This window comes from Cherax quadricarinatus, chromosome 50 (genome assembly GCF_038502225.1).
Source record: "Cherax quadricarinatus isolate ZL_2023a chromosome 50, ASM3850222v1, whole genome shotgun sequence".
NCBI lineage: Eukaryota > Metazoa > Arthropoda > Malacostraca > Decapoda > Parastacidae > Cherax > Cherax quadricarinatus.
In genome coordinates this window covers 26,055,005-26,076,008 of record NC_091341.1, presented here as the reverse complement: position 1 = coordinate 26,076,008, position 21,004 = coordinate 26,055,005, and the positions used below count along the sequence as shown (strand labels likewise).

Genomic DNA, 21,004 nt, shown 5'->3' with positions numbered 1-21,004 from the left:
TTTAAGTTTCCCCGAAAATCCACAGGATGACAATTTACGAACATTTAAAGATTAAGTAAAAATGTTTAAGATATTTAGCACAGGAGGGAAAGTTTATTGGTTTGTATATTATTTTATATCTTATTATTATTAGTAAAGTGATTAGTTAGCAGAACATTTTTAACAACTCTAGTTTGCTGTTCAGTTGTTAAGGAAAGCATTCGCAGTTTTTGTAAGGTAAAACCATAGTCTTTTTCGAGTAATTTTTGGCATTACATCTCCAGTAATGTGACGGAATTAATTGATCTCGTGTTAAAGCCAGGTATATTTTCCATAATAACAGTAACCGTTGGGCAAAACAGGGTAGGTGCAACAGCAAGTGTGTGACCGTCTGCGGTAGGGTCGAGTCTCCAGAGTTCCGTGATCTCGCCAGCGACGGATCCACCTGTACACTGTGGTGAGGCTGGTTCCACTCTCCAGGGATATATCCCGAGCTGACATACCCCCCAGCCACAGCCTCACGATCCTCGCTCGTTCAGCTGAAGGAGTCTGATTGTTTATTATTTGCTTATCCATGGAGTTGGCTGTCAAAAATAGTATGGAAGTGTCAGTTTCTCATGATAGCAATTTATCACTATTCCACTATATTCAGCTTTAAACATTCATATTGTACTTTGTTTTATTAGATAGTGTATGTAAAATCTAATGCATTATATTAGCCAGTAATAATATTTAATTCATAATAAACGATACCGGTAGTTAAATTATACCCACATCAGTACATCTGTTTTTAGTGAAAAAAGGAAGGCGATTCTACAAGTGAATGAAAGTGATGTTTGTAGCTACAGTGAAATATTTCATCCAAACAAAACTGGCTGTTAAATAACGTGTTGTGAATATGAGGAATGTTATGAATGTTGGAAATATGACGAAGCCGAGTAATGTGGTTAAGTTTTTCGAAATGTATTATCTTATACATTTACTAATACATCACATCATTTAAAATATATTGTTAATTGGTGTATTTATTTAGTGACACTTTTGCTAAGAAATATTTAATATAAATAACATGTACGGGTTTGTGTTGGATTAATATTGAATTTGTCCACATGAGGGTGAATAGCTGCCATACGAGACACTAGCCGCCTCCACTATAGATATCACAATATAATGGTAAAGCTCAATGTTTCTAGTGATTAATACTTACACAGCATTAAAACCAAACTATTACACCAAGTTTAATACGAGGGATGACACTTGTTACAAACTTATACGTGCACTTCAGAACTACATTGAAGATTGCTGCCCATACTTAACACTTTATAAGTTTTTACTTTGAAATCCAGAAAATCTTGAACTGAAAATCTTATTAGAAAGTTTTAATCTAAAGGAATAATCAAAGGCTAGTTCAGGACAATCTTGCGATTTTCCAAGAGGAAATAATGTTGGCAGCACATGGTTTTTCACATCACTTTCTACAAACTAATTGAAACAATTTATTACCAGCATTTTGGTTAAGGGAGAAAGCTGAGAGAAAATAACAAAATCTCGTATAGTCCGCACTTCATTATTCCAAGAAATATATACACTCTCAGTCACCCACTTTAATATTAAGGAAGGTATTACTTATAACAAGCTAAGTCTTTACATTAAGTGTTATACTCACTTAGTGATGTCAGTATGGAGATCAGCGGAGGCTTCAGGTGTTTAAATAAGGGGGGATGTGAGCGCGCGCAGCGGGAAGCTCGGAGGTCCTGGCACCATGATGACCTAAATATCTGATTGGCCAAACAAATGAATACCCCCTCCCTCTCTCCCTCTCTGCTGTTCTTCCTAAAAGTTATACATTCTCTCCCAGATTGGATTTGTATTTGTTTGCCGATAATGTAAAACTTGTATACGGCATTTAAGTGTGGTAGGAGGCTCCTGGAAGACCTTGGGGAAGCCTAGGGATGGTCGAACTAATTATTACTGGAATTCAAAATTAAAATCAAACATTGGGGAGTGAAAAGGCAGATCTGAGATGATATACACTTAGACAGGAGACAATACAAATTTGTACCAGGAAAAGAACAGAACCTGAAGAGATTAATAAAGATAAAGGAAATAATTTAGCTATTTTTCTTCCTTTTTGGTGTGAGATAAAGATGCTGTATCCGTAGACATTAAATGCTCAGGGCATTTTGGTTAAATATTATTAAATGAACAAAGGCTTTAATAAAACATTTTATGTGCATTTTTGAGTTTATTAAATCAAAAGATTTATAAGTACTTCCAATGTAAAGGTAATATTTAGATTTATTTTGTAGCAGAAGTGACTGTCTGTGTTATATGAATTAGTTGTGTGAGACAACAGTAATGCATGAATCTGCGATTCATGCATTACTGCTGCAGTTGCCCTTAGAATCTACAGTTATTGCAAATTTGCCCCTAAAGTTACGGCCCCTTTTTTTACCGAACATTTTTCACTAGTATCATTTGTCCATGTACATCATGTTAATTTATATTACGAAGGTATACATGTTATAATTTGGTATACACTCTTTACTGCCTATCGGTTTCACCAGTCATAGCTGTAATGCAACTAGAATTTAATATTTGGTGTACTGAATTCTGTAAGACTGGTATTTAGGTAAACTATCAGTGAATATATATACCAAACGGTGTATATACTAGCATTGTTTTATAACTAGCACTTAAACAATGCTCCCTGAAAACCGATGCTCCCTTAAAGTCTGTAGAAGGCGACACCGAAACTTGGTAGTGTCATATCCAATCCAAGGTCTGTTGATGCTAGGAAGACGTAACTGAGACAAGAAGCTCCAGTAGGAGAGGTTCTTCTAGCACCATCACTCCTGGACAGAGGTCAGGTGATGCTAGGAAGGATATTACCAGGATAAGGAGCGTGAGTAGGAGAGGTTCTCCCACAGAAGGATCAAGATGGCGAAGAAAGAGCCCAGAAACAGAACGTAGAAGGCGCCCTGCAAGTGTTGCATTCCTAGTACCACTTCTTTGTCGTCCTGTAGAAAAAAAAAATCAGTGAAAAAAGTGAGTTTTGCCTTACATTTTTGTAAGTGAAAAAAAAAAAAACATGAAAAATTCGGTTGAATACTTATTAAAAATGGAGAAATTAGTGGTGTTTACCGTTCCAGTGTCTCCTAGAACAACTTGAGGATTTAGGGCTGCTGCTGCTCTGTTCTCCCTCACGCGAGTGGCTATCACGTCCTGAGTCCAATACTTTATAAGACCAGCATCTTCCAGTCGTGACATTAGTCGCTGAAAACGCTGATAAAATGGTGCACCTTTCCTGAAATGGAATTACAGTAATCTCGAGCATATAAAATAAAAGATAGTATAATTAGGAAAAGTTTAATATTATGCGAGATGTTCAATAGAAATAGTAACCCAAACTATTAAGAACAAGTGTAATATGGCCTGTGTACCCGGTTGTAATGGGAGCAAAGTGGAGCAACCAAAACTCAACAGCAGTATATGACTTATTTCTTTCACCAAATAGACAAGCTGGTATTTACAGAATGTACACTATTTACAATATGTACAGAAATATAAGAAGTGTACAACACAGTGAACAAAGGACGCAAAGCAAGAGCCACAGCATGTACCGTGTACGACCAGCAGCCCCAGACAAGTCTGCCAATTTGCGTGTCACGAGTGAACCACAATGCTTCACAAATTTGGCTGGCTTGTCTATGACTTTGCGATAAACCGAGGTATTGATATAATCACGGGTACCCTATTGATCGTTAAAACCTTAGCACCCAGTTTGCTGGTCGGGAGGCAGCTTACGAGGAATAAAATGTACATACTAGTAACATGCCACACTAACCTAGACTAGAAATTAAATTCAAGAGGTAAATTCAAAATTTAATACGAAATACCCGGGCATAAAGTATATATTAAACCACTAGTTAATATTAGCCGCAGGCTGATATTAACCACTTTTTAATATTAGCCGCAGGCTTATATTTACTTTACACTTTGGTTTTTTATTATGCCGATGTTTTTTTTACGTAAATTCTCAAATATTAAGTGGATTTTGTCCAACAGAAACAGTTCATTACTTTGCCGAATGAAATCACTGACCAGCGTTTAAGGAACAGCCACATCATGAGGACGTTCTTGATCTTGTGTATGCTGATCTTACACAGCATACACGAGTTTTTGGTGCATCCCAGCAGATCCTCATAAGTCTGTTACATCAACACAAAATACATGTAGCAGTTACCTGAAACCCCATCCAAAGGCAGCCATTATGGAGACACCTTTCTTGCTGATAAAGTATGGTGTGTTACCGTGGGAGTCAGTGTAGTGGGAGGCGATTGTGATGATGAGGTTATTCTCCCAAACAATTAGAGTATAGTGGCCCTCCAGTACCTTTTGCAGCGCCTCTTCCCTTGACACCTTCTAAAAGGCAAGAGAAAACAATGCGATGAGTTTATATAGAAATTTTGTAAAGGGGAATATTTTACAGGGTGCTGCCTCATATCTGAAAATTCGTCTTCAGAAAAAAATAGAAGAAGGTATAGAAAAATAGTTTCTATTTCTGGCTTTGTGAAACGTATGGGTAAGCCTTTATACACCTGTTACCCTTTATACCTTCGAATAAATAAGTACCTAGCTAATAGTAAACTCTTGCGAGTCACATTCAAGAGTAATAGCATACCTTAAATAGGACTTAGCTTTGAAATAAGCCGAGATAGAATAGCGAGGGTAAAAAAAAATGGCATGCAAGTGGAACAGTGCTTAAAAATTAGTATACATCAGAGATACACCTTAACTTCGGGAGCTAAAATTACTCTCGACCTATTTACCAAGAGTACAATGAAATAAAAAATCTAAAAAACTCTCAACCAATTATTTAAAACAGTATAGGCAAATGTGAATGAAAAACTTTGTTGAATAAAAGGAATCTTAGCACGAAGGAGTTCCTTTCTGGAAAGGATATTTGGTAATGAGGTGCGTCTTACAGCATCATATATTTAGTGACTGACAATAGGTTCACTTTGGATAAACAGTTAAGGCATTTGACATAGAAATGTCTTCGAGAGGATGTGTAAAATTATATCCCCTTACTGATGCAACAGAGATATAATGTTTGTGTTATTTATTTTGGTTTCATTATATTTAACTTAATGTTTGTGATTAAATGCATGGCTTAGAATCCTTTTCTTTGTGGAGTTACGAATTTGACGAGTGTCGATGCATGACTATGAAGCTTTAACAATACAGACTGAAGATGTGAAGTAACTAGTATAATATGTATTTCTACAAGTACATGGACAAGGTATACAGCCCATAGCTGACATCAGCGACATACTACTATATAGAAAGCCGATTGTTATACAGAGCATTTCGGGCAAATTAGGTGAGTGTTGTCTCAGGATGCGACCCACACTAGTTCACTAACACCCAGGTACCTATTTTACAGATGGGCGAACAGACAAAACCGGCGTCAGGAAACACGCCCAATGTTTTCACTCGGCCGGGAATCGAACCTGTGTGAAGCGAGAGCTTTCGCCACCAGGTTATGAGTGACGCGAGTTACTGTCATCTGACCATATTTGTATATCACGATTTTCCTCATGTAAACATTCGTAAATAGCAGGACGTGATCAAAACGAACATGTTGCTATTTGGACTTGCCTCCATATTTTTATATATGTGCTGTATAACAGGGTCAGGATGCTTGGAGAAATATTCAAAAGGTACCCCTTTAAGAAGCCAGGGTTCAGTGCCCCATTTCCAGTTGTTCTGCTTCGCCAAGTCATCGAAGGTCTCTATAGGTTTGGTTTTCCCTTGGATGGTCATGTGAGCGATCAGTGATGAACGGTACCCCGTTGTGATGACCAGACAGAACACCAGCCACCAGCCCAGCAACACCTACATACCAATGAAAAATTTATCACCCAGTGATGAACAAATACAACCCTAGTCAACAGATGCTCGTATACATTAACATTTTAAAGTATAGTGCCTAGCAAATAGAATACTAACCACAATAACAGTTGTACCCAGAGATAAACTTTATCCTCATAGTGATAATTGATCTGAGCATTAGACACCACCAAACCGACAGTTGTATTCACAAGAAAGGTTTAACCTCTGGTCACTAGCTCGTCTAAGGATATCACCCATCCTACCACACTTGCTTCTAAGCTAGAAACTATAGCAACTATTAAGTGATAAACGTAATCTCCATCGTACTCCAGCTGTCTATTGGTCTACCTAAAGTGCAAATCACTCGCTGTGAACTATTATTTACAAACAAAAAAAGGCGATAAAAAGCTTACTCTTCCTGAAACGCTGACCGGGGGATCAGGAGGAGACTGCTCCATGAGGGCGCCGCAGCCGTACATAAAAATAGTGCTGAGCTTAACTCCACGCCCACCGGTCATCCACTGCCACGCCCTCTGCAGCAGCCAGAGGATCACGCCCCACACAACAACGCTTAGCAGCAGCATCAACCATAGCTCACCTGCAGAAGGGGTGTAGGTAATAGCTTTATAATATAATTTTGAGTGCACTCACAGAATCATTCAAAATCCATAGTGGAATGTTTTTATCCAATTTTTTAAAACATATAATCTAATATTTCTTTGACACTCCTATGCAAATTAATCTTTTCAATAAATTCATGCATGAAATGCTTAAAAAAGAAATTTATCTCAAGAAATGGTGTATAATTTTGGAAAACAACGACTTCTACATATTTTCCTGTTTTTTTTTTTTTTTTTTTTTTCCTTTTTCAGTTATCCTTGTAATGCTTCATAATTTCTTGCCTTGAAGAAAAATATTTAAAAATCACTAATGAACTCCAGAAACATTCCCAATAAGAGATCATGAAAAATCACGCTCTTGAACCTGATTCCCCATTTCTATCATTAATACCTGTGAACGGTCTTATCAGCGATAGGTTTTCCGGTAACAGCGAAGGCTTTAGAGATGTTACAGTCATTGGGTCTGAGGGATACCCCCTGAGGTACTCCGCGACCTTCAGACGCTCCGGTGACGGACCAGCTATGGTACAGAAGTCTGTCTCTTCCCGCTGGAGTTGACCCATCATCCCGGTGAAGACGCCGTTCTCCTGCAGCCCCCACGATAACTCGGGTTCTGCTCTAATCTCGAAGCTTTTTCAAAAGAAATAATTATTAATTAAAAATAAAAAAACTAAATTTTCAATGACATTAAAGAAAGTTATTTATGCTATTGCGATTCATTCACATACTACAGTGATTATAACACCTGCCAAAGTATGCATATACGAGTTACCAAAAATCACGCCAATTTTTAATGTAAGTATTGATGTGATCACCAAGGTTTCTTTTGTTACCCGGTAAAACAAAGCTATTCTTACGTGAAATTGAGTGCGGTTGAGAATGTGTTAATCAGTCTGGTGTCTATGGCATCCTTCTGTATCACTATACCACCTGGATTTCTGGTGTTCAGCTCAAAATCCATGTAGGGAAAGTGTGGCACAGCTACTACACGAAGCTTGTGGCCCAGCAGTGTTTGCACTTGTTCTGGTGAAATAGTGTGTGATACATGAGCATTAAAAACTGGGAATGTAAAAGTTTCACAGAAAGTGAGACTTGTAATAAAGTTATTAATTGTGAGAGTTCTGATTTAATTATGTCGAATTTACGTAATGGAAAACAATTAATTGTGAGTTTTATATTCCCCGAGATGCGTTACGCAATAACATTATTATATAACTAATTTTCGGCCAAAAACTAATTTTACCCTGGAAGAGTTGATGAATGTTGTGGATGTTTGGCGTGATGACCCAATGATTGATGACCTGTACGTCCGCTTCCCCGTTGTTGCAATACATACACCGCCGGTACACCCACACATCACTGCTCATTGATGCTGCGTACACATCTATAAATATACATAAATATATTATATACACGCACAATCTCAAGGAATAAAGAAAACTCAGTGCGTATATGCTGTAATAACCTTGTCTAAAGATCTTCCTGAAGCTTGAGTATCGGTGTCGTGGGTCGTGGAGGGTGTTGTCGTGAAGGACAAGGTAGAGAGCGTGAAGGCTGTTGCGGAGACTGTGATGGAGAAGCACATCCTTCACCCATGCCCTCCCTCCCACTGCTACTACACGAGTCTCTGATAGCTTCCACAATCCTGCTGCCTCTGCCAACCTAATATTTATAGTATGTTAGTTTTGGGGAAGAGTGATTAATCAAAGAAATTGTAAATGCATTCCATTCCACAGATCAAGTCTGATTATCTCACAATCAATAGTTTCTTCATGATAACTGATTTTGCTGCTTTTGTGAATGTAATTGTTACATTGTACTCCAAGAATAATTTAAAATATCTGGGTTATTGCTTTAAAAGAATTTTAGCTTCAAGATTCTTTTATGATGTTAATATCCAAACCTCATTTAAGTAGGTTAATTTATATTGCATATTATTACTGGAATGTAAATATTAATTTTAGGTAGTATATGAATATAGCGGAGATTTTTTTTTTTCAACAAGTCAGCCGTCTCCCACCGAGGCAAAGTGACCCAAAGAGAAAGAAAATCCCCAAAAAGAAAATACTTTCATCATCATTCAACACTTTCACCTCACTCACACATAATCACTGTTTTTGCAGAGGTGCCCAGAATACAACAGTTTAGAAGTATATTCGTATAAAAATACACAATATATCTCTCCAAACTGCAAATATCCCAATAGCGAAGATATATTTATATATTCAACTTGTTCTACTAAAAATGGTATTATTCAAGTTGTTATTATCACATTGCTAAAAAGACATTTCGACGAAAATTTAAATATATCAAGCAACTTTTGAGAAAAACTTATATTTACAAAAAGCTTAATAAGAACTACCTAAGAGCAATGATGCTGCTGTTTGTGGTGAGGTCGACGATGAGACCCCGGCAGGTGGTTCTGGTGTCGCCCCACAGCCCCTGAAACAGATGGTTCTGGACTAGCTGGTCCTGGGAGAAGACCCATCCTGCCTCCACCACCATCCCAGCCACCACACTCTTACTAATGTGTCTGAAGAGTAAGTCACGAGATTTATTTTCCTCATTCTGATCCCTTTCATTAAAGTTGATAGAGCAAGTTTTTAAACCAAGAATGAGTCAATAGGCCCTTAACTACCGATTTAAGATTAAATAGATCTTAATGGTATATTTAGTAAAACGGTATATATACAGATATTTGGACTATATAAATTAAAATACTGACAAATTATGAAACTAATTTACCTGATTATTATCGAGGTAATGAGTGAGTGAGGTGTAGTGGTGAGGAGCACCAGGTGACAACCAGCGAGGTGGTGCTCCACCACCTGTCCCACCATTACGCCCGCATCCACACCCATCTGCTCCAGTGCTTCATCCACTTCCTGACTTGCTTCAGGCCCTAATCTCACCATCGCTGCCGCCACCACTATGATCACATGAAGTCTAAGTGACGTCATCCCGACCAATAATGTGGGATCTTTGGTATATTTCAGCGAGTTGATAATTCTCATTAATAACAGTACTTAAATACTTTGTTCTCACTATTACATCCATCTAGTGATACATGAATTGAGATTATAGCTGTAATATATTTTTCTATAAGCAAAACCATAAGTCTCGTAAATATTTAGAGGCTTACGGATAAAAATTTACACCTTAATTTCCTTGCCTTAATATATTGTTTACAGTTAATTTTTAGTGTCAATATAAAACTGTATATAGACATAAAAAATTATTTTTTTTACCTTTGATAAATTATATTAATCATCTATGTCACACAGAGTTTTATCACTTTTCAGAACAATTGATGTCTGAGGAACACTTATTACCGTTTTAAGCTTGTTTAGATATATGGAGTCTGGGGAAAGCTTATTGATATGTATATTAGTTTATATCTTCTTAACGGCGACAAATTTCTTAAATCGAACAAACTTTGATCAATATTTCTAGTTTGCAATTGGGTAATTATGGAAAGAATCCGCAGTTTCTTAAGAGGCAACGACAATCTTTGCACTTATTTCTAAGCAATACGTTTCCAGTGATATGGCGAGTTAATCTCTTGAATAAGCCAGGGATGTGAATAAGAACAGCTGTGACTGAAGGGTGAGACTGTGTAACTGTAGCAGCAAGTGTGCGACCGTCCGGGATAAGGTCGAGTCTCCAGCGTTCCGTACTCTCGCCAGCGACGGATCCACCTGTACACTGTGGAGAGGCTGGTTCCACTCTCTAGGGATATCTCCCGAGCTGGCATACCTCCCAGCCACAGCCTCACGATCCTCGCTCGCTCAGCTGAAGGAGTTGGATTGTTTGTTATTCGCCTATCCATGGGCTTGACTGTCAACAAATAAGAAATGTGTATGTCACTTCTTGGCGGTGCAATTAATTGTTTTTTAAGATATTCAGCTATAAACATGTGTATATGATGCATTTTTGCGTCAAGAACCAGCTTTAAAGTTAGAAAAATTAAATTGTTGGAAAACAATGCTTGGAATATACCCAGATTGTGATTAATCATAAATTAGTAAAAAAAAAAAAATGTTGCTACTAGTCAAAACATCATCGATGCAATATATTTAGAAAAATTCTATGTTCGTTGTAAATACACCAGTAAAATATGGCAAGACCGAACACAAATTTGTTGCTTTTGAGAGAGTGTGGATAATATTCTCGAGGGATTTGAGCATCTCATCGCAAAGGGAATTGTCAGGTACAATAGAATATTTTTTTTTAACATTTAAGTCTTTTCCCACAACGTCGGGATGTGACCAAAAAAATCAACGTTACTAGTGAGAAATAAAATATACGTTTAGGAAGAGAGCAGTTTAAGCGGAAGTGACAGATGTTAGATGAATATATTAGGATATGAAATAATTAACGTAAGTTATGATAGGAGATAAATTACATAATTTTAAACTTTTACCATGGAATAATCACAGTGATTATTTAAAGGAATAATATTCTATGGATTTCTTTTAATTTGTATTGAATTAAATAAATAGAAAATTTCAGGGTAATTTAGAAAAAAATATCCAGATTTTAAAACTGACGCTAAAATGTTTAAATTTTTTAACGTGTGCAAAAATTAATCCTTTTTGTGGTTCATGCTCAGGACTTTTTAAAACAATATATTATCGTAACGTGTATCGAAGACAGCAAAATAAAAGCAATAATCTGGCAGTAAATTCTGTGTATTTCGTATAGCGTAATCACTTATTAATGTATACAATGTGTGTGATGCACTGTAGCTTGAAGGAAGTCTTTCAGTGTCTCGTAATATAAAAAAAATAGGTGTCCCTTCTTACGTCAGGTGATATACTCACTCGGTATCGTTGTTCCAAGTTAGTTGTGATCGTCAAGGCCAGTCTGCGGTATTTATGAGAGAGGACAGCAGCGCGCGCAGCCGAAATCTCCGCTTTTCTGGTATCATGGTGAACCAAAGTTCTGACTGGTGTACACACACACACACACACACACACACACACACACACACACACACACACACACACACACACACACACACACACACACACACACACACACGTGGAATTCATGCAGGGAGGAGATGGAGTGGCTAAGTACCAAGGTAAAAGACTGAAGCATTATTCAGAATACAATTATAAGACCTTACAAAACAAACACATAAAAACGCACTCACACTCAAAATAGTGACCAGAGAAAAGGCAAAGATAAATAAAACACAGACATCTACCGCAACATTTCAGCAGTAAACAGAAAAATGTGTTAAGACATTACGGATGAGAAGGTAAATGTTTAACTTTCTGTATGGTTTAGAAAGACACGTAAGCAAACACTATGACATATTTATTAGAAAACCTTTCGGTCCTGGGACCTTGATCAAGGTCCCAGGACCGAAACGTTTTCTAATAAATATGTCATAGTGTTTCCTTACGTGTCTTTCTAAACCAACTTGTCGGTATTTATTACCACGGTTTATACCAACTTTCTGTATAACACTAAGCCATCAGTAATGATAAAAAAATGATAAGTTTATCATTATCATTGAATAAATAATATTAAAAATATAATATATAAATTTTGAAATAAACAGCAGTAACAAAAATAAATCTCATTACCATAATAACAATAATTATAACAATGGTAAACTGATGTACATTTCTAATTATTTTAGCAAATGTAAATACAATCAACATTTTATATATTACATGTGCATTATATGTACAAAATGTACTGGTCACGCTATATATACACGGAGAGGTGTAAGTGTCTCAGTGTAAATATCTGCCGAGTTTAGCTTTATTCCTGTGTTAGGAAATTCTACGATGATCGCGCAGAATTAGTGATCATCGTGTAGTCGATAGACTTTAAACCCTATTAACCAGTTGTCCCATAAAACTATATTCGCTGGGAGGTATATGTCTCCCAGTATATATGCTGAGAGTTTACTTTAGTCCCTTTAATCTGTTTTAGGGATTATAGTACACTCCCAACAGGTCGTGAACAAGTGCATGTAGGCTTAATGCCTTCAGTGTAGTCGATAGGCTTTAAACCCAATTAATCAACCATTCGTCCTATACTTTATATACAGTATGGTTATTCACCGACAAGAAAATAGCATACACAGTTTCAGGAATGTATATTTCATTTAGAATTTAATCCCTACTGGTGCTAAACAAACTTTTGTAGATTAGCTTTAAGCCCATTTAACCGCTCCTCATCTTTATAGCGAAATCTGAAATGTGGATGACACTATAATGTGCATTAACCTTATTATTGGTAGTAGTAGTAGTGGTTGCTATTGTAGTAGTAGTAGTAGCAGCTGATTTATTGAATTTATAATAGACGAGTCAGTAGTATCTGCATTTCACCTGTGCAGTAGTAAGGGATACTTGTGCTTAGTGGTGGATACAGTCTCTATGAGGAGTCTTCTGAAAGATTAACTATTGAGAGTGACTGGGGAAACGTATTTCGAGAATCAGTTTTAGAGATTAAAAGTATTTTGTTATTGTGCGTCTCTGTGAGTGAGCACATGAAGACCTTGACGCGACAACACTTGAGAACTGAGGGTTCAGTGATGCTGGGAGGATGTCACTTAGTGGAGAAGGCAGTGAGACAAGTTCTCTCCGAGCAGAGTGAGAAAGGCGATGCTATAACCAAGAAACATCAGGTAAAAGGCGCCTTGTACATGGTAGAGATCCAGAACTACTTCTTGGCTGTCGTCCTGCCGGTAGTAATATTTGTTATCATATTTCTGCATGTTTTATTTACACACACACACACACACACACACACACACACACACACACACACACACACACACACACACACACACACACACACACACACAAACAGCTTATACAGTCATGATATTTATTGTATCACGATTTTCTCAGAAATAACATTTCGGGTCAATTAAAATCAGAATTCAGAACTATACTGTGCATACCTCCTGTTGGCTTGCCAAAACATTGAGATGTTCCATATCCCTCGTCTTTTTGACACTTTTGGCTATCACATCATTAGTCCAAAAGGTCATGATTCCGGAGTCTTTCAGACAGGCCATTAAGTGACTAAACTTCGTGAAGAACGGTGCACCCTTCCTGTGAAATAAAGAAAAATTAAATAAAAAATGAATTTCAGTATAAAAAATAAGATTAATGGCATAAGAATTAATTTTTCACTGTTGTGAAATAAGGGTGCCGGTTCACTAATTATATTATAATCATGGGGAGCGCTAAACCCATAGGATTATACAGCGCATGGGGGGGGGGGAAGAAGGCATTCAGGCTCAATTCAGAGAACTGGAGCACAGATCTAATTCCCTTGATCAAGAGCCCCTTACCAGCGTCAAGGAACCTCCCTCGCGAGGGCCGGTTCACTAATACTTTTTAATTTAATAAATGACGAACTATTGCACTGAAATCTGTAAACAAAATTACAAAACATTTTTATAATGTATTCAGAGTGATGTTACATTTATTTAAGTAACTGATTGACTGAACTGGTACAGAAAACGAGTGATTAACTTTTTTTAATGGTTTAGGCTAAGATTTTTGTAAATTTTATACCAGATTTTCGAATTTTAGGCATAAATTTTCATAAATGACAAGAAATCCAAACCTGAATCCCCATCCATAGTCTGGTAGAGAGTAGACTCCTCTCTGGCTGATGTAGAAAGGTGTTTGTCCCCTGGCATCAGCGTAGCGGGAGGTAACGATGACAGTGAGGTGATTCTTCATGCTGATGTAGGTATACTTGCCAGCCAGAACCTTCTTCAGTCCTTCTGTCACCTCCAGAACCTAGGTCACATATACATGTCAACTTTAGGGCTACTGTTATTATTATTAAAGATTAGCCGGTATTCTCCCGGCCCGGGCCTTTTCCAAGTGGTGGCCCGGCCTTTTAGGGCTACTGTTATATTATTCACTTTAATTATATACGTGTTACATATCTTTTATATTGGAGAAATAAAAATCATTAGTCACCTTTAGACCATTATATTCTTCCTTTTCTCTCTTAACTACTATTCTTATCGTTATTATTTTCTAATCATAATGAATGCAACGAAACTTACACTACAAGAACCTTATTGAGACTATTTAAATAGCAGTATCTTGCTAGCCTCTACCATTGTAAACACCACCGATGTTGTAACCATTACATTGTCGTAAACACACCATAGCTGCAATTACACTGTTTCAAGCCGCACCATGCTGGTAACCACACCATGGTTGACTACTGCACAAATAATAATCTACCTGGAATCTACCTGGAGAGTATTCAGGGGATCAACGCCCCCGCGGCCCGGTCCACGACCAGGACTAATTTTAGTTGTTTTATTAAACTGACAACATTTGTGATTTCCTTGTCAACTTAATCGAAGCTGAAATATGACGATTTGAGTGCCTTTATACTATACATTACGATAAAGTTGCATGAAATATGCTGCCTAACCTCCATTTCCTTATAGACTTTCTTCACTACCGGGTGTGTATGTTTCGACAGGTAGTCATAGGGCACTCCTTTCAATATCCAAGATTCAATGCCCCATTTCCAGCCGTGTAAAGCAACCATATCTTCAAAGGTGTCTATGGGTAAAGACCTTCCTTGGACAGTGAGATGGGCAACCAGGGATGAACGGTACCCCGTCGTGATCACCAAGCAGAACACTAGCCATCCTCCCACCAGCAGCTGAATAGAGTGATTTTAATAAAATCACAGAACGGAGAATATTTAATGCAAAATATTGATGCCATTAGCACGTTATATTGCCACTAACAAAACATAAAAATATGAACAATAATCTCGTATAAGAATCACACAGACAAAAACTATTTACTTAGTTGTAGGCAGAAGCGTTTATGAAAAAAAATTTTTTGAATATTAAGGAAAAGAGGAGTAATGCATTTAATTGATTAACGTATTTCAGTTATTTAATTTATTGCTTCACTCTCGCTCACTGCACGTAATTTCAGAAACTATCAAACATTAAGAAAAAGAGTAACTAATATATAAAGCTTACTCTTCCAGAATCGCCGAAGGAGACTCTGGAAGGCGGCTGCTCCATCAGGAGGCCCCAGCCATACATGAACGCGTCGTTCAACTGGAAAACTTGCTTTCCTACCACCCATCCCCAGGTCCTCTGCAGCAGCCACAAAATCACGGTCCATATTGCCACGATAACCACCACGGCGCACCACAGCTCTCCTGTAGGAGGAAGAACAAATATTAATACTGATTGTAGGTAAGTTAATACTTCCATATATTGTTTTCCTGTGGAAACCAACACTAGATAAGACCTTTACGAAGCTCTGGAAGTTTTTAGGGGGGCCATTCAGCACAACTGATCCTCCATTTGTTAAGCGTGAAACAGCCACGTAACATTACTACAAAAAAATTGTAACCAAAGCCTGTTGAATGCCTAAACAATTTTAATGTGAAAATTAAACTATTGAAATGACGTGATAACTAGAGCTCCATCAGTGCCATATTTGTATTGTTTGGTTAAAACCTGTAAACTCAACAGGCCGGTAATCAGGTTTATTTTATAGAAATTATCCAGACAGCTAAATCCAATTATAACTGGAAGATTTAGTACTCCTCAAACTTCAAGAACAATATGAACTGATTAACAAGCTGCAATGTACACATGTTTGCACTTGTGGCTGTGTCAGACGCTGACACTTACCGGCAAATGGTCTTATCAGTGAAAGGTGTTCAGGCAGCAGCGTAGGTTTGAGGGATACTAAAGTAAGAATATCAGAGTCATAAGCACTTGCATGCTTCATAACTCTCAAGCGCTCTGCCGTCATCGAAGCCATCGTGCTGAAATCAGCTTCCTCACGTTGCAGCTTTCCCATGATCCCGTTGAACTTGCCTTGTTCCTCACGACCCCACGAGCGATCTTTCTCCTCTCGTATCTCATAACTAGAAAACAAACATGTTTATCAGTATTTCCAGCTCACCGATCTTGAGTTTTTTTCAGATAGTATACACGTTTCTTTTTATTTTTTATACCTGGTTATTGGGCATAAATATTTAAATTTCAGGAAGTTTGTCTCTTTTCGGTTTGTTCATTTTAAATACGGATTCACGTGTGTGGTACAGATCATTGTTATTTCCTAAAATACGAGACACAGAAAGATGCATCTGTCAGTGGATATACACGGGAAGCTCACTTTAATTTCTCATTCAGGTATTAATATATTCCTGACTAGTAATGAACAGGCAGCGTTTGTGACGCTTCCAAAATCAGATTTATAACCCAATTAACCAAACATCAATAGGGATTATACCTTCTACACTAGAAAATGCTGTCCTCGCAGTGTATATACACTGCAGGTCTCACTTGCATTAACATATATGAAAATGCAAAGAAATATTCGTGAGTGATTATGAATTGAGATCATTTTAACGACAGAAATGGGTTATTAAAGATTGAAAAGTAACTTATGTAAATGCACAGTCTCATATACAATATATTTTTAATATATCATAGTAAATTCTCAACCAACGAATCAACTAAGAAATACTTTAAAGCATTTTAAAAGGCTTTTGTGTTTTATTGATTAGTATATTTCTACATAGCTTTATATGTGTGTGTGTGTGTGTGTGTGTGTGTGTGTGTGTGTGTGTGTGTGTGTGTGTGTGTGTGTGTGTGTGTGTGTGTGTGTGTGTGTGTGTGTGTGTGTGTGTGTGTGTGTGTGTGTGTGTGTGTGTGTGTGTGTGTGTGTGTGTGTGTGTGTGTGTGTTTTGGCTAATATCCAGATGAGGAACTTGTGGAATTTATAATGCAAATTCTATAATATTTCTGCTGGGTAATGAAGTCAGCTGGATGTTTTACGTTGTGTCATTTTTGAGTATTGGTTACCAAAAAGTTTTTTCCCTTATTAGCCTAAAACACATCTCCCTCCATACTAATCCATCTCTTAGCTCAAAACACAAGAGCCTTATCTGGGCATACAAGAGGAAGAGATTATAGATCTTACGTGTAAAACTAGGCGAATACAAATAGAAAGCGAGTCTGTCTGTCTCAAGAGACGGAGGTTCAAGCCTCCACCACGTCTTGCGCTGAGTGACCCACATGGGTTTAACACTAAACATGATTATATATAGTATAAGATCTTACGTGAAGTTCATGGAGACTGAGAAAGTGTCCAAGAGACGGGCGTCAAGCGAGTCAGAGAGTGTGACAGTGGTTCCTGGTAAATTTGTGTTCCTCTCGTAGTCTATATAAGGAAAGTACTGCACCGACACTATCCGAAACTGGTGACCCATGAAATTCTTAAACTGATCTGTTTGGCAGAGGAAAACAAACATACTTTTGCATAACTCTGTAAAGATTACATTTTTTCTTGGCTATTTGTAATTCATATCTGTTTTATGCAAATCTAGTCAAATGTATCTCATCAACTTGGTTTGATAGATATTTATGAATAACAAAAACAATATTAATGATAATGCAAATGATTTAATATTTATTAAAGATGTGGATCAGTAAGCTCTGTCAAATGATCCAAAATTTTAGTGGAAGGTTATCACATGACTAGCCTAGCCTAAATTAAGCGAATTATGCATTGGGGAAATTATACATTGTGCAGACGAGACAAAAGTTCACTTTTTTAGTAACCAAATTTAACCCAGCCTGAACTAACCTAGGTCTAAGTTAAATTAGGCTGTGTTACGTTACGTTTTTTTTTTTGTTTTCCATTGTACAACTCACTTAATAATGGAACATATACACAAACTATCGCTATGCTCAAAAATACGGAACACTTACCAGGAAAAAGGCTGTCAGCCTCCTGAACTGAAGTGAAATTCCCTTTTCTAATAAGCTTCACGTCCGCCTTCCCATTGTTACAGTAGAGACAACGACGGTAAATCCACACACTGCTTTCCACGGCTGCTGTGGGGTAAGCAAAACATTTTTCACTAGTTTTTATATTATTTATAATAATCATGGGGGAGCGCTAAATCCGTAGCATTATGCAGCGCATGTGGGGGAGGGAAGGTGTTCAGGCTTAATTGAGGGATCTGGAGCATAGATCAAATTCCCTAGATCAAGAGCCCCTCACCAGCGTCAAGGAACCTCCCTTGAGGGGATTATTTTTTTTATATAGATACACAGAACAATCTCGCTTACATACATCCATGTCTGTGGTGTGTGTGTGTGTGTGTGTGTGTGTGTGTGTGTGTGTGTGTGTGTGTGTTTGTTACAATTGTGGTTGCAGGCCATTATTATTACTGTTATTAATATATTATTACTATTACTATTATTTATTAATATTATTATTACTATTGTTGTTGTAAACATTGACTTCAGGGGACAGAGTTTTTAGTCTGTATATTCTGCAAAATTAAGTTGGTTAGGCAATGGAGACTATTCACACTACTACTACTACTACTACCTCCACCTCTTCCTGCCTATATATGCCGTCCTGCTCCACCTCTGTTAGTGTGACTTTGTCAATGGTCCAAGTCGGACCGAAACGTCGTCGTAAGCTTCTCTCTTTTATGTGCGGGTTATTTGTGTATCGTTCCAGTCACGGTATTGTGCCTTTTTGTTATTTATTTAGTTATTAATGGAGACTATTACACGTCGGGTCTATGGGGAAAAACTTTTTGGGAATGCAACCTAACCCAGCCTAACCTAGAATTAATTTCTGAATTCAACAAGCCAGAGAAATCTATGACTTCGAGGTTACTGTCACTTTTACAATGAGTGGAATTTTTAATATCAAAATATAACAGCAAATCAATTAAATACTACAAAAAAAAATTAATGTAAAACCTTTGAAAATATCCTAAAATTATAAGATAAATATCTTAGTCCCCAATTAGGGAAAAATCCAGCATGGTTACATTTCCAAATGTTACACTCACACTGCTGGCCTAGGACTCTCTTCCTGAGTGAGTTACGGTTTCTTGTTACGGTGGTGCTGTGGAGAGCTAGATAGAGGGCGTTGATACTGTTACGGAAAGTGTGGTGGAGCAGCACAGCCTTCACACCAGACTTCCATCCAACCACCACAACCAAAGTCTCTGGCGATTTCCACAGCTCTGATGATTCTAAAAGCCTGAGAAAGTGTTTGTGTGTGTTCTGTCACAATGAATTCTTAATAAAAAATAATTACTATTATTAGTGATTGTATTAATTTAAATTTCGCTTAAAATGAAAAAAAAAATACTCGACATAATAGACTATTAATACCAGGTGCACTATAATCAACAATAAAACATAACTCTTCTGAAACAATACTTATACTGAAAAAGTACATTACAGTACATGTTTGCTTTAGAACAAAACTCTTATATGATTATTACTGAAGGGCAGAGGTGGCGTTGCTTTTGGCTGTGATATCAAAGATGAGTCCCCGGCAGGTGGTTCTGGAGTCTCCCCACAGCCCCTGGAGGTGGTGGTCCAGGGAGAACACCCACTCTGCCTCCACCACCACTCCAGCCACCATGCCCTCACTCAGGTGTCTTTAAGACGAGAAAATTGGCATTTGACACAATTCCATGAATTGTCGGATCTTGCAACCACAAATAGTTCAGTAAACACACACACAAGATTTACCTGAGTATATTATAAAATACGTGTGAGTGCTGTGTAGTTGTAAGGACAACAAGATGGCAGTCTTCCAGGTGGTGCCTCACCATCTGGCTCACCATCACGCCCACTTCCGCCTCGGCGCCCACCACACCCACTTCCGTCTCGTCTCCTGCCACGCCCACCTCCGTCTGGTCATTTAAGACTTGACAGCTGATAGGCAGAACACAACTCAGAAGTATTGCCAGATCCATCATTCGGAACTGCAGCGTTACCATGCTACCTGAAAGTTCTGTAAGTAATTGTAATTTCAGATAATTGAGACATTTTCTTGATCATTAGTTTACTCTGTGTTTTAAGAACCCGTCAGTTGCTTTAAGACACTACTTGTATGGCACTTTTTCTTGAGATTTCCAAACGAGAAATTGCTTTAGAAAGACACGTGAGCAAACGTTTCGGTCCTGGGACCGAAACGAGATAATTTGGTAACTAGTGCTCTTTCACGATAATTAATATTTTTAGATTAAATGTTTCAGCCAATTTTAAACGAGTGTTCAATTTCAGTCATATTTATATATATATCGTCCAATAAATTTATAGTGTACACATCGATGAAACAGAAAATGAAAAGTGTAGGAATCTGACTTCTTTTGTTGCACTGAATGATCCTTATGAGTTTAGTGCTTCCCACGAGTTTCACACACTATTTTGAGAAAAACCTGACATGTCTCTGTAGATTCTCTTCTCTGTAGAAATTACCTTAAGAAAAATAAATAAATAAATAAATAAATACCCTAAAAGTTTTCTCGATGCCAGTGTCCAGGTAGATGCGACTTTCATGTAGCCGATAGGTTTCAATCCTAACCAAGGTATATGTAGTTTATACTGACAGCAAATACCACTCATTTAGAATTTCTAAATTACCCTCCAATACTTTTATACAAGCTATAATTTGGTACAAGCTATAATTAAAGTT

The 21,004-nt window shown here is 37.5% G+C and overlaps 2 protein-coding genes across 2 annotated transcripts; both read right to left on the bottom strand.

The window, feature by feature from the left end:
* Positions 1-2,216: 2,216 nt before the first annotated feature.
* LOC128695285 (uncharacterized) lies at positions 2,217-10,320 on the bottom strand. The gene is made up of 10 exons (XM_053785792.2): positions 9,243-10,320; positions 8,860-9,030; positions 7,963-8,159; positions 7,741-7,881; positions 7,355-7,520; positions 6,889-7,127; positions 6,291-6,475; positions 4,226-4,404; positions 3,124-3,286; positions 2,217-2,999 (listed from the first exon to the last, which is right to left on the bottom strand). Exons 1-10 carry the CDS (start codon positions 9,509-9,511, stop codon positions 2,868-2,870), a joined length of 1,842 nt encoding a protein of 613 aa, XP_053641767.2. The 5' UTR covers positions 9,512-10,320; the 3' UTR covers positions 2,217-2,867.
* Positions 10,321-17,603: 7,283 nt separating this feature from the next.
* On the bottom strand, positions 17,604-20,741 carry LOC128695306 (uncharacterized). The gene is made up of 5 exons (XM_070095335.1): positions 20,056-20,741; positions 19,803-19,961; positions 19,356-19,555; positions 18,259-18,381; positions 17,604-17,773 (listed from the first exon to the last, which is right to left on the bottom strand). Exons 1-5 carry the CDS (start codon positions 20,304-20,306, stop codon positions 17,604-17,606), a joined length of 903 nt encoding a protein of 300 aa, XP_069951436.1. The 5' UTR covers positions 20,307-20,741.
* Between the last annotated feature and the right edge of the window lie 263 nt (positions 20,742-21,004).